The sequence below is a fragment of the Microcebus murinus genome, chromosome 3 (assembly GCF_040939455.1).
Source record: "Microcebus murinus isolate Inina chromosome 3, M.murinus_Inina_mat1.0, whole genome shotgun sequence".
NCBI classification, from domain to species: Eukaryota; Metazoa; Chordata; class Mammalia; order Primates; family Cheirogaleidae; genus Microcebus; species Microcebus murinus.
The window spans coordinates 6,863,417-6,877,583 of record NC_134106.1 but is presented as its reverse complement, the minus strand read 5'-3'; the positions used below and the strand labels follow the sequence as shown (position 1 = coordinate 6,877,583).

At 35.2% G+C, this 14,167-nt stretch overlaps 1 protein-coding gene across 2 annotated transcripts in view; it reads right to left on the bottom strand.

Annotated features, from left to right (window-relative positions):
* CPSF3 (cleavage and polyadenylation specific factor 3) overlaps positions 1-14,167 on the bottom strand; it is a 41,810-nt gene that overhangs the window by 9,237 nt on the left and 18,406 nt on the right. For both annotated transcript variants that reach the window (XM_076000537.1, XM_076000538.1), the window contains exons 11-15: positions 11,274-11,426; positions 8,713-8,821; positions 7,182-7,280; positions 5,336-5,430; positions 3,347-3,434 (exon numbers count right to left, since the gene is read on the bottom strand). In XM_076000537.1, the coding sequence (XP_075856652.1) occupies positions 3,347-3,434; positions 5,336-5,430; positions 7,182-7,280; positions 8,713-8,821; positions 11,274-11,426 (544 nt within the window). The remainder of the gene's footprint in view (positions 1-3,346; positions 3,435-5,335; positions 5,431-7,181; positions 7,281-8,712; positions 8,822-11,273; positions 11,427-14,167) is intronic.

Below are 14,167 nucleotides of genomic sequence, written 5' to 3'. Positions count from 1 at the left end.
ATATTACTGAATATATTGATATAAGTGTAGCTTTGTTAACTGACCTCAATAGTCGCACATATATATTTAAATTTACTCTATGGAAGAGTCAAAGTGTCATTTCTCCTAAACTATTCTATATTTCAGATCATAGATCATCTACCTGTTTTTAATTCGTGAATTTCAATTGTATATACAACTATCCAGATGATAGCCAAGCTATATAATAAAACCTTTATACTTTAATTATAATTATGAATTCTATTACTAAGTTTAAAATAAGCTCTTAACTGACATGTAAAAACAATCTCATAAAATATATTAAAAAATAAATAAGCTATGAAATTGTCTATTAAAAGAAACTTTCCAAAGTGTGTGTATATATTTGCATATTCCTCACTAATATTTAGGTGAACTCCTCAGACACATAGGAATATACTAAATGGGAAATTACAAAATCAGACACGTGTACCTGTCCTTAATAGTTCTGTGCGTCAAAACAGGACACAGACAAGCTGAAAAACAGGTACAGCATAAGATGGAAGAATGTGACAGAATACAAGAACATAAAAGAATACATTTTGAAAATGTATAAGCTTTCTTATATGTCTTTGGTAAGAATGGGGGACATAAATTGAAGTTGGTGGTAAAGCACACACGCACACACACACGAGATGCATTTTTAGAATCTAGACTGAATAATAGCCAGGGGGCTAAGAAATGAAAAGGGAGAAAGTTACTATCAAAGAAGAATCATATTGTTTCACAGAAAGGGCCTCTAGTTCACAAACTTTTTGTAAATAGCCAGATGGGGTTTTAGGCTTTGAGGACTACATAGTCTCTTTTCCAACTACTTAACTCTGTTGTTGTAGCATGAAAGCAGCATTAGATGACAGGTTAGTCCTTGTGTTGCTTTTCATCTTCGAATGTGGCAAGTATTACTTACTAAAACCTCTGTCCCTTAGCCCCATGGGTGTCAACTTTCTATGTTAACATATCACATACACACATTGGATCATTGTCTTAATCTTTAAAATTCATTCTGCCTGTTCTCTTTTTCTCATTCCCTATAGCTAATCCATCAAGAAATACTGCTGGGTTTCCTTCAGAGTATCTCCAGACTCCAACCACTTTCTGCTACCCCCACTGCTGACACCCTTATCTGAACCACTATCTCCTACCTGGATGACTGAGAAAGCTCCAACTGGAACCTCTGCTTTCTTTCACTCTCCTAACAGTCTACTCTCTGCAAGCATCAGAGCAATCCTTCTTTTCTTTTTTTTAGACAGAGTCTCACTCTGCTGCCTAGGCCAGAGTGCCATGGTGTCAGCCTAGCTCACAGCAACCTCAAACTCTCAGCCTCCCAGGTAGCTGGGACTACAGGCATGCGCCACCACGCTCAGCTATATATATATATACATACATACATATACATATATGTGTGTGTGTGTATATATACATATATATATATATATATATATATATATATATATATATATATATATATTAGTTGTCCCACTAATTTCTTTCCATTTTTTTAGTAGAGATGGTATCTTGCTCTTGTTCAGGCTGGTCTTGAACTCCTGAGCTCAAACGATCAAACTCCTGAGCCTCAGCCTCACAGAGTGCTAGGATTACAGGTGTGAGCCACTGCGCCCGGCCAGAGTAATCCTTTAAAAAATTTATCAGATCATGTCTGGCCCCTGCTCAAAACTCTGTAATGTAGCCCCATTTCACTCAGATTAAAAGTCCAAAGTCCTTACAATGGCCAACCAGGCCCCACAGGATCTGCCCCAACTCCAAACTCCTGTTAAGCAGCTCTAGGACACACCAGAATGTCAGCTCCTGGAGGGCAGGAATTTGTTTGCTGTTAACACAGCCTAAGCATCTAGAATTACGTCTGCCAAGTAGCAGGTGCTCATTAAATATTTGTCAAATAACTATCAAATGAAAGAAATGCATGCATGTCATCATTGGAGAAGAATATAAAATCTCATTCTCCATAAACTACAAAATGGGGAAGAAGTAGGGAATAAAAGGCAACCAGCTAGTTTAACAGATGCTTAATATAAGGAACGCATGGAAAAAGCCTGTTTCTAACTGTCTGAAAAGCCCAGAGGCTAACCAAATGAACAAATGTTTTCATTATTAGTGTAAGATGGATCATTAATAATATAGTAACAATTATTTTTAATTCAATTACTACAAATCAGAGTAAAGGTACATTTTCACTTTGGACTAGAGTACTAAGAAAAATACTCAAGATAAGTCAAGCCAGTCTATGATAGCTCATGTACTCCTTCCTGCATAACACAGACATAAAATATTTGGTGATTATCTGTTAAATGGTGGTATCTTTTTTGTTTTTCAGCATCATGATTAGGCAGAGCCTTCACCAGAACAACAGATGACATTTTGACAACACGCTCTGTAATCCCTCCTCTAATAAAGTATGGAAAATGGGCAGGAAGAGCTCAGATACTAAATGTCATTAAAGACTACACAACATCTTAATTGGCCTAAAAAATAACGCTTTTGCACAGAAATTTCATTTTTCAGAAAAGTATACAAATTTCTGGTTAGTTGATTGTACAAAAAATACTTCATTTTATAAAAGGGTTATCAGAATATAATAAACAGAAAGCAAAGTTGGTGGCTAAAATACAATTCAATTCAGGTGCATTTGATTTGAACTGAACAAAGATATGAAGCGAAATCCAGCTATGTTTTTGGAGGGCAGGGGTGTGCTTTAGAGCTGAAAACTGTGGGGGCCAAAACCCTCTGGGTTTAATCTTTTCATTTCTGCTCTCTGCGCCAAACCCTTGTCGTCACTTCACTGTTACTAACTTCTGCACCACTATTTACTTATGACCTTTTTAAAAGGTCCTCCTTCCCACTTACTCCCACACCACACACCTTTATTTTTACCACCTAAGATAAGAAAAAGCACTGGTGTTTTCTTTGCTTGAAAATTGTCCCATAGGGAAATTCTATTTTATTCAACCAATTTTATTAAACACAGATATAGCAGCGTACCTTCCTAACAGACATGTTGATTCAATTCAGCAGTATTTTGGAATTTCTGATTAAAGTGTTTAACAACCAGCATGTCTGTTAGGACTGCTTCTAAAGTGATTTTTATCTTGTGTTAACTGCAACCAGATTTTTACCGTATGAATGCAGAAGCTAGGACAAAAAGTAAGTAAAATACCAATAATATGCATTGCTATGCATATATCTTAAAAATTATATAGGAATGGAAAAATCAGGAGATTAAATTCTTTAGGATTCTATTTACTGCTTTTTACTTCATGGAAACATGGGCAAAATAAAGGAATTAATTGATAAAAATGAAATAATTCTGTACCTTTCCTTATTTTTGGATTTGACTGAACTTCCAATATCACAGTTGTTACTGTATCTGCATACATATCATTAGAAGGGTTTGCCAACCACTGGAAAGCAAAAGGCAGAATTAGGAAGGTACAACTATGGTCAACCACAAAAGCTATGAATACTACCCACCCATTCATGGACTATAAATATAGGATCACTGCTTCTAGCATTTTCACTGAAATTAACTTACTCATTGTTTACTGAAAATAATGATGTTACACTGTTTTCTTTTAATAACAAAAGTAAAATGTACTAAATAATTCCTTTGTGGCATAGTGTTTTATATGCATTATCATTTAATTCTCATAAAAAAAACTATTAACTTTATTTTATAAAAGAGAAACTGACTCAAAAATAACTTGCACAAGATAATTGCTGGTGCTGGGATTTAAACTCAAATTCCTAAACACTATATTTTAGTAGCATAGACAGTATAGTAAGAGGCTAATATTTTTAAAAATTTACTTTTGCTTCACACACTAAGTCTAACATCTTCTCTCTTGTGTCCAGTGTTCCAACAAAGTTTTCCATGTCTCCAGGTTAGGGTGAGAGCAGTTGAATTATTTCAGGAATGAATGCCATCCTATGTTTTATTATCTCTGCAAAGAGTACTTTTATAAGCAACATGATGCACTTCAACTTTTTCTATGGTCCTCTCTGACATGTTAACTCTAGGAACAAAAGTATATTCTCTAATGGTATTCGGTAGCAAGAGCTAAATTAATATCTCTAATAACTTCTCCCTTTTTTTTTTTTTTTTTTTTTTGAGACAGAGTCTCACTTTGTTGTCCAGGCTAGAGTGAGTGCCGTGGCGTCAGCCTAGCTCACAGCAACCTCAAACTCCTGGGCTTGAGTGATCCTTCTGCCTCAGCCCCCCGAGTAGCTGGGACTACAGGCATGCGCCACCATGCCCGGCTAATTTTTTATATATATATCAGTTGGCCAATTAATTTCTTTCTATTTATAGTAGAGACGGGGTCTCGCTCTTGCTCAGGCTGGTTTTGAACTCCTGACCTCGAGCAATCCGCCCGCCTCGGCCTCCCAAGAGCTAGGATTACAGGCGTGAGCCACAGCGCCCAGCCAACTTCTCCCTTTTGATATTAACATTTTATATATTATTGTATGTAACTCTATGTTATAGATAACTACTCCTTTTGACACGTTCTTTAGCTGTTTTTAGCCTTGAATCAAATTTAGACTTAAATCACAGAATTATAGTGGGACCAGAGCTGACAGATCTTTTCCTATTTGTTTTAAAAAATAGCATATATAAATAAAATACTTAACCATATATCTTGGAAATTTACATAGAATTCTACCTTGAGGCAGAGAAACAGACAAGGTGCTCTCCTGGATTATTCACTGCCAAGACTCACTTTAAAAGTCCTTCTTTACACTTAACAGGTGCCAGTCTATCAAAGTCAACCCTATAGATCCTTTGATGTGTTTTCCAAACTCTATCAGTAGGAATTTAATTCTTATAGTAGGAACCACATTTACCTAATTTGATGATTTCTAGCCTTTTTGGATTTGAGTCACTTTATTACTATTTACTTGAATCTTCAAAATTCCACTCTTTTAAGGAGTGCTACATGATAAATTTGTTTTAATATGACAGAATTAAATTTTTATCTGATAATTCTAAGATCTTTTCATATAACCAAAGACATCCTGGAGTACCACAAAATCAGTTGAGCCTTACTCATATGAGACCTATACTTATCACACCTACTGAATATGAAGGCTTAACTTATTATTAGTTTCTGTGTTGTTATAACTACATAGAAAATGCCCAGCTATGTTATATTTAATATTGATCTTAGAAAGAAAAATTATTCACATATATATTTTCCAACAATGTTTTTTTCCTAATTAGGAAGAAATGAATGTTCTCTAGAATTGCGCATAAACTCTTTTAAAACTTTTCTCTGCTTTGTTTAGGTAAACGATCTTATCTTACTTCTAATACCACCATGCCTGGTTCTTGTATTACAGTAATATTTTTGAATACTTTCAAAGCAGGTTTTTCTTGAATTTCTAATTCTTCTACATCACCTGAAAAAAAGAAGTGATTATAAGGTATATATAATTTTCTGATAATCTTCCAGAGGCATAACTATTCATTTGTTTATAGAGAGAACTGAAATAAAGCAGCTATACAATGAAAAAATAAATAAAATTTGCACTCAATTTTTAAACAGCTAAGTTCTATGTTAATTGCTTATAGCAACTGAAAGATCTCAACATGTATTATAAAAATTCATATAACTAGGCAGACTTTACCTTGGACATTAAATATTTTATCAGCAGCAAACTCAGATGATGTTCAAACATACATGTTCGTAACAAGAGATTTAGCCTTACACTAGCATCTTAACATTTGGTATGAAACTAGTCAACTACTGCCAACTAGTAACTTCTCCCTTCTGTCTTCCTAAGTTCAATAATTCTACAGGGAAATTCTATTGTCAAAGATGAGACTTTTCTGGTCTTTCTAGTGTCTTCTTTTTTTTCTTTTAAAGAAACAGGGTCTTAGGCCAGGGATGGTGGCTCACACCTGTAATCCTAGCATTCTGGGAAACTGAGGTAGACAGATCCTTTGAGCTCAGGCGCTCGAGATCAGCCTGAGCAAGAGCAAGACTCTGTCTCCACTAAAAAAATAGAAAGAAATTAGCAGGACAACTAAAAATACAAATATATAAAAAACTGGCCGGGCATGGTAGTGCATTCCTGTAGTCCCAGCTACTCAGAAGGCTGAGGCAGGAGGATTGCTTGAGCCCAGGAATTTGAGGTTAGGGTAACAGAGTGAGACTGTGTCTCAAAAAAAAAAAAAAAAAAAAAAAAAGAATTTTTTTTTTTGAGACAGAGTCTCACTCTACTGCCCTACTAGAATGCTGTGGTGAAGCCTAGCTCAAAGCAACCTCAAACTACTAGGCTCAAGCAATCCTTCTGCCTCAGCCTCCCAAGTGGCTGGGACTACAGGCGCACACCAGGACACCTGGCTAATTTTTCTATTTTTAGTAGAGACGGGGTCTCGATATTGCTCAGAGCTGGTCTCTAACTCCTGAGCTCAAGTGATCCTCCCGCCTCGGCCTCCCAAAGTGTTAGGATTACAGGCGTGAACCACAGCACCCGGCCTTAATCAATAATTAGTTTAGATATATTTTATTAACTTTCTATGTTATGACCTATAATTCTAACATGGTTATGAGGTTAAAAAAATTTCTTTCTACTGGTTTATTTTATGGTCATATTTTTCTATATGAATTATAAAGAGCATACTGATTGAAAGTGTATTTTGTAATATGAAATATTCTTGCTTTATTAGTCTCCATGCTTTTTAATTTAGTCATTGCCCCTCATTATGTTAATATACAAAAATCTCTAACTCAAAGTGGTCTAATATGGAAATAGAATAGGTTTATTCTCCTACTGGCCTTTGGACAGTGGTTATTAAGCTATAATAAAACCTGTATAGACTGGTACTGATGGAACCAGGAAAGTTATTTTCACTAATCAAATAAAATAAATAAATAAAATTTTAGGTATAGTCAACTAAAATAGATTTTAAACAGAAGGAGCAAAGACTACTGATATCAAGGATAAGAGGTATAATGGAACTAAAAAAAATTTATGAGTATATTTTCAAAAATTTTACCTCAAGGCAATAATATGACCATGTGTATAAATAAAATTTGTACAATTCTGAGACAATTACCAAAATTAAATAACATTCTTTCTTAAATATAAAATTATCTTACTAAAAAACAGAAAACAATTAAAAGAATTTCAATACATACACATACCTGTCAATTTCTGTAGCTGGTAAAAGAGCAAATTAAAGGGACCAGTATATGGGATGGCTTGGGTCTGTTTCACAGTGCTCATGGCCAAGTCAGTATAATCTGAAGAGAAAATTAGAGTAAATATAGTTAATGAAACAATACTAGTCCCACAAATACAATTTGCAAACATATACCAGGAATAAAAAAAAAAAAGTAAAAGCAAGGTAAATGAGAATAAGTTTTTCAGAAAGCTAACAAGATGTTCCTTAATACATTACTACCCACATTTTCCTACTTATCTCCTTATGTCCCACCCACCCCCACCCCCAGTTAATTTCTGCTCCAGCTTTAAGAAAGCACTGTCATTCCCTGAATATTCCAGGTGTCTAGGAGCCACTACGCCAGCTGTCATCTGCCTTCTTTTTTGCTTGGCAACTCCTAACAATCTTTCACCACCTGATATAAGTACTTCCTAATTTACAAAGTTTTTCCCAACTCTCTAGGCCCAGTCTCTCCTTACATACTTATCATTCATTTCTGTGTGTCACTGAGCAATACTGTGATTAGCTCTTCCCAACATTGCCTTCCTCATAGATAGAGATGATTTCAACGGCTGGGATTCTTGTTTATAAATAAATCTTCAGTCCTCCAGCACCTAATGCCTGGCATAAGAGTAAGAGCCCTAGCTACTGAATGAAGCAACAAAGATAGCAACGTGTGATGATCTGGAAGCTGACAGTTGACCTATCTCACAGGTGAATACCTCAACACTGCTGCTATTTCATATTTCTTCATAAATCACGTATAATTTATTAGTGCTATATAAATAACCTTGACCACAGTATTTACTTGAAGATAATACTATATTTATTGGGAAATTACTTATTGATAACAGTATTTACACAAAGAATACACTGATAAACTTTGGGGAAAAAAGCAATTTATAAATTTAAATGTAATCCTATTTAGCTTTGCTCAAATTTTCATTTTTCTCTATTAGCTTCAATTTATATACACTACAGGCTTGGGCTATTATAGTTGGTATTACTTATTTGGATGAAAAATGCAAGTTCCAATGTAATGAAAAATTTAGGCATTCCATTAACAATTTTTTACTTTTAAAGAAATTATAAAAGTTTTTGTTCCCAACTCCTTTTGGAAGGCCCAGCAAATGATGTAAAACTACAGGTTATAAAGAACAAAATGCTTATCTGGGGAGTCCAAAGTGACTTCAGAAAAGAAAAGCACCAACACTTTGTTGTAAAGGGTCGAAAACAGGGTGGCTTAAGGTGAGCAGGAGAAGTTAACCTGACTTAGGAGTGAACTTATGCTTCCAACTACAAAAACAGTGATCTTACAAATAATTGAAATGTTTTTGCAATTCAAGGAAGATTTTTTTCTCACCACAAAGCTAATTATTAATATATTATTACCTCTCATCTATTCCTGTTTTATCATTTGTTACTTAAAATTTGGTTACCAGGTTAAGAGAAGTTTTCATAGATTTTCTTTCGATGTCAAGATGATATTTGATATTTAATAGTATACTTACTGGACAGGTCACAAGGAGAAAGTATGTGATAATTAAAGTTTCTTTTAACAAGTATTCCTGAGACCCGCTGGCCTTGTTCTGGTTTTTTGTCTGCTAAAAAGCCCATAACCTATTAAAAAACAAACAAACAACAAAAAAAATGGAAGAAAATAGAATCTTGTAAATGCAGTTATTCAAGCACTAAAATGCAGTTAGTAATAATGATGACCATAAGACATTTGAGCTTTGAAAACAACATGTGAATTTAACTATGAAAAATACAAAATGTTTTACACATCTATTACCAGAGCAGTAACATTGCTACCAAGATATCAAAAAGAAGAGTCACAGGGGCAGATCCGGCCAGAATGGCTAGGTTCAGTTCAGTCCAATGAGTTCAACAACCAAGTAAACCTAGTAGGTGCTGAGGGTAAGAAAGCTCTCAACAGCTGCAAGTAGTGGGGAAGTACAGGAAATGCTGGCTGAAATGCACGTGCTCCCTCAGGCTGGCTATCAAACTCTACACAGAGAGTGAGTACCACTAATACACAGCTGGGAGGCTGTGCTCAGCCCAACACTAAAAGCAGCAGCACTTTTGAATAAAAAGGGCAATCAAGATAGGTATGTATGAGATGGTACACTGAGGGAGAAATATTTTGAAGAGAACACAGTAACAACCATTCAAACAAAAACAAAAATCTTACAAACATGAAACCCACTATTCTTAAATGTAACTTCTCTCAACCTCAACCGCAAATAAATGAACTCAAGGGAATAGAGACAGTGGAGTTCATGCTTGTTTACCTTTAATCAAGTAAGGGCAAACAGCAACCAGGTAGTGATATATTTGTTCTTGTAACTATAAAAACAGAGATAGCTCTATTTCCCATGATTTCTTAGGGTTATTTTCTCCTTACATGCTCATGGCTTGGTATTATAGAACAGTTTCAGTAAAATAGGTACCAGCTCTTCTACATAGGTCTGGTAGAATTCAGCTATGAATACATTTAGTCTTGAGCTTTTTTTTAATTGGGAGGTTTTTTATTACTGATTTGATCTTACTACTTGATATTAGTTTGTTCAGGGTTTTCTATTTCTTCCTGATTCAAGCCTGGGAGGTTGTGTGCTTTGCTCCTAGGAAATTGATTTTAATGCAGTGATGCTGGGCTTGAGGAAAAAAACAACTAATAAAGCTAATGATTTTAAATAACTAATATTATGGCAACAGAACACCCCAAAGAGAAACCCAGCTGCTCCTAAGCACAGTACAATTCAGCTTCTCCTAAACTTTTTTTTCTCCCCACATCTCAACCAGCAGAATTTGGAAAATACAGTTCTAGATTCTCAACTAAATATATTTTCCTATAGGTATAAGAAAAATATCATCAAATTAGCTCCTGAAAAGTTTTGTGCACAGTAAGACTTAGGAATAAATACAACCATTTGCTTTTCTTGGACAACAAAAGCCTCACATCCTAAGTTTTGCTAATTTGTTTTTTTCCCTCAAATTCAACTGCAAGAAAGGATATTTGTCCATTAACTTCTTCATGTTTGGCTCATTATATATTAAGAGAATGTTGTAAAACTGGTCATTAACATGTCTGATATGTCAATTTTCAAATAAATCATTGAAAAGTTTCCCTTAGAAATACTGTAAAAAGATTTTTGATCAACAGTAGTAAAAATGCAGACCTCTTATGGCATTGCTCTAAAATCCCAGGTAAAATTTTTCTTAATTGTTTCAATATATTTCACCATCAAAAATGATTAGTGTTTTTTTGGTTTTTTTTTTTTGAGACACAGTATCATTCTGACACCTAGACTAGAATACAGTGGCATGATGATAGCTAACTATAGTCTTGAACTCCTAGACTCAAGCAATCCTCATATCTCAGCCTCCCAGGCAGCTGGGACTAAACGTGTGTACCAATACATACGGCTAATTTTTCTTATTTTTTGTAGTGATAGGGTCTTGCCATGTGGCTCAGGCTGGTCTCAAACTCCTGGCCTCAAGTGATCCTCCCACCTTGCCCTCCCGAAGTGCTGGGTTATAGGAATGAGCCATGCACCTGGCCAAAAATGATGAATCCTTAAAAAGATAATTTTTTTATATATTCAGAGTCCAGAGTGCTGACCATTACACCATGGGGCCCCTATAATTTTTTTATATATTCATCATACCCACTCAAACAAATGCTTAGAGATATAGGCCTATCTTTAGATTCTTAGCAGGAATGATGAGAGATGGACACAGCACTGTATTGGATATAGTAAAAACACAGTAATTAACATTTGTTTACTCTCAGACAAATGTGGAAGGAAAAATAATATGTGAATTAAAGATCTATCAGATTCCAATGCATCAAGATCTAATCTATCTGAAAATTTTCAATCCTAAGAAACAAATTAGTGGAACCAAAAGAAGCTTCAAAAGCATAAGGATAAAATGCTTCCAGTATACTAAGTAGACAGAAATAAGTACATGCCCTCAATTTGATTAAAGGAGGTCTATGTTCTTAAAAAGTATACTCTTTCCTAAAGAAAAAACACGGATAGGACAGATAAGAACCATAACCTTTTACCTTGGCTAGTTTTTCTCCTCTGAAGTTTAAGGTGACTGCTTCTGTATTCCGAGGATTATGAACCTCTATGTGAACTTCATCATTATCTTCATATTCTCGAATCAGTGCTGCTTTTAATCTGGCCATTTCATTCTGTTCTCCATGGACTAAAATCTATACAGAATAAATTTTAAAAGAGCATAAGGAAACATCCTTCATTCAGATTAATCATGATCTTTATCTGAGTTAAACACATGAAATAGAGACATTATAGTAAACAGAGACATAACATAGTAAAGTTACAAAACTTTACTACTTTTAAGGAACTTCAGCCAACCAAACTTGTATAGACATTCATTCTGTTTGGCTTTAAAAGATCCTTATGGGGAACTATTTTCACAGAGAGCAAAGAAATTTTCTAATCCAATCTTTGGTTCTGAAATATTTTATAGTATTGCTTTAGTAAACAGAAGGATATATCAGAAGTCACTTTTTTTCTTCACAAAAAGCTTCTTTTGAAAGTTCTATTAAGAAACTAAAGAAAACTATGGTTATTTTCTGAGGTAGTAGGTATAGCAATAGTTTTATAGAAGAGTCATATGCATTTAAATCTAGAAGACACTACATAAGTCACCTGGTCTAGCCCTTTACCAATGTGAACATGGAAGCACTGAAACACAGAAAAATTCATGTATCTCATTAAGAGCTTAGTGGTGAAGAGCCCAGGCCTGGCTGCCTGTAGAACACAAATTGTTCTGCTAATCTGTGTTGACAGAACACCAATCCTGTCAATGCCACTTACTAGCTGTGTAACCTTGACCAAGTATACTTAACACTTCAGTTTTCTCATCTATAAAATAGCTGTTGGCTGTGAAGATTAAGCAAGTTGATTAATATAAAACACAAGTACAGTGCCTGGAACATGACAAATAATAAATGCTAGCTATTATTAATTACTACCAGCAATACTCCTAATATAATTTTATCAGGTAAATACACTTTTGCTAAAGCTGGTTATTACAGGAAAGTAAATAGCAAGTTCAACCCAGGAACTTAACTGTCAGCAGAAATAGAACCTGGAGAGCAATGAGATGAAAACGGACAGAGGATGAGGTGGTGACACCATTTAGAAAGAGCAATACTTCCAGAAGCACATTGACTTCTCCCTCCGCTCTCCGTATGGCGGTGGCCGCCCGGGCCGTGTGAAGAGGAAGAACGCCAAGAAGGGTCAGGGTGGGGCTGGAGCCGGAGATGATGAGGAGGAGGATTAAGCCCACCGATCCCCTCCTGGGTTGGTGGATTGTCTAGTTTTCCAGTCAGATAATAAAATAAGATCAACACTTAAAAAAAAAAAAAAAAAAAAAAAAAAGAAAGAGCAATACTTTTCCTCCCTGCCTTGAAAATCTGGGAAAATGTCCATAAACCACATATACCATAAAACATCAGGGAGGAGCCTACACTGTAACTAAACTCTATATGCTACCATGCTAGGAATAGGTGAGTGATTTTCTCTGCTAAGAACCTGCTTGTTAAAGGGCCTACGGCAAGTACTCCTGAGGACTACCATGCTAGAAGGGACTCAAAACCTAACAAAAGGGTACATAAAAACATGCCCGACATCTTTAGTCATTAGGGAAATGAAAATCAAACCATGATGAGATACCACTTCACACTAGCCAAAAGGTGAAACAACCCAAGTATCTACCCACAGATGAATGGATAAACAAAATGTGATAAACAGACAATGGAATGTGATTTAGCCATAAAAAGCATGAAGTTCTAATACATGCTACAACATGATGAACCCTGAAATTATCATAAGTATTGCATGATCCTCTTATATGAGATATCCAGAATAGTCAAATTCAGAGACAAAAAGTAGATTAGAGGTTACCAGGGGCTGAGGGAGAAGGAATGGGGAGTTATTGCTTAATGGGTACACTTTCTGTTTGGGGTGATGAAAAGTTTTGAAAATAGCTAGTGGTGATAGCTATACAACATTGTGAATATAATTAATACTATAGGATTGTACATTTAAAAATGGTTAAAACTGTAAATTTTAGTTACATATATTTTACCACAGTTAAAAATATTTTTGGAAAACAATGAACAAAAAAACTAACAAAAGGTCATTTCCTCTAAGTTACTTTCTAATACATTCAGAAAGGGTACTTACTTCACCTATTTTCTATAGACACATTTCATTAGTGTTTCTCTAATTAAAAATACATATTTTTTCAGCTTACCCCTCTTTCTAATGACATCAAAATATATTAGTTACTTTTATATTACATAAAACTGAAAAAATATAAATAAGTCATACTAATAAGGAACTATGTAATGTATTTCATATCTATTAAATCTTCAATTTTTACCATTATATGACTAATCTTTCTTTTCTTTTTTTTTTTTTGAGACAGTCTCGCTTTGTTGCCCAGGCTAGAGTGAGTGCCGTGGCGTCAGCCTAGCTCACAGCAACCTCAAACTCCTGGGCTCAAGGGATCCTCCTGCCTCAGCCTCCCAAGTAGCTGGGACTACAGGCATGCACCACCATGCCCAGCTAGTTTTTTCTATATATATTAGTTGGCCAATTAATTTCTTTCTATTTATAGTAGAGACAGAGTCTCGCTCTTGCTCAGGCTGGTCTCGAACTCCTGACCTCGAGCAATCCGCCCGCCTCAGCCTCCCAGAGTGCTAGGATTATAGGCGTGAGCCACCGTGCCCGGGCTGACTAATCTTTCTTATTTCTCCAAATTATCCTTGCATTGCCTATTTGATGTTATTATTAAGCATTTACTATGTGCCAGGCACCATATTAAGTGCTTTAGAAATACACTGTCTCCTTTGACAATAACCTATGAGATATTACTATTCCTATTTACAAATAAAGTACAGAGAGGTTAAGTAACTTGCCC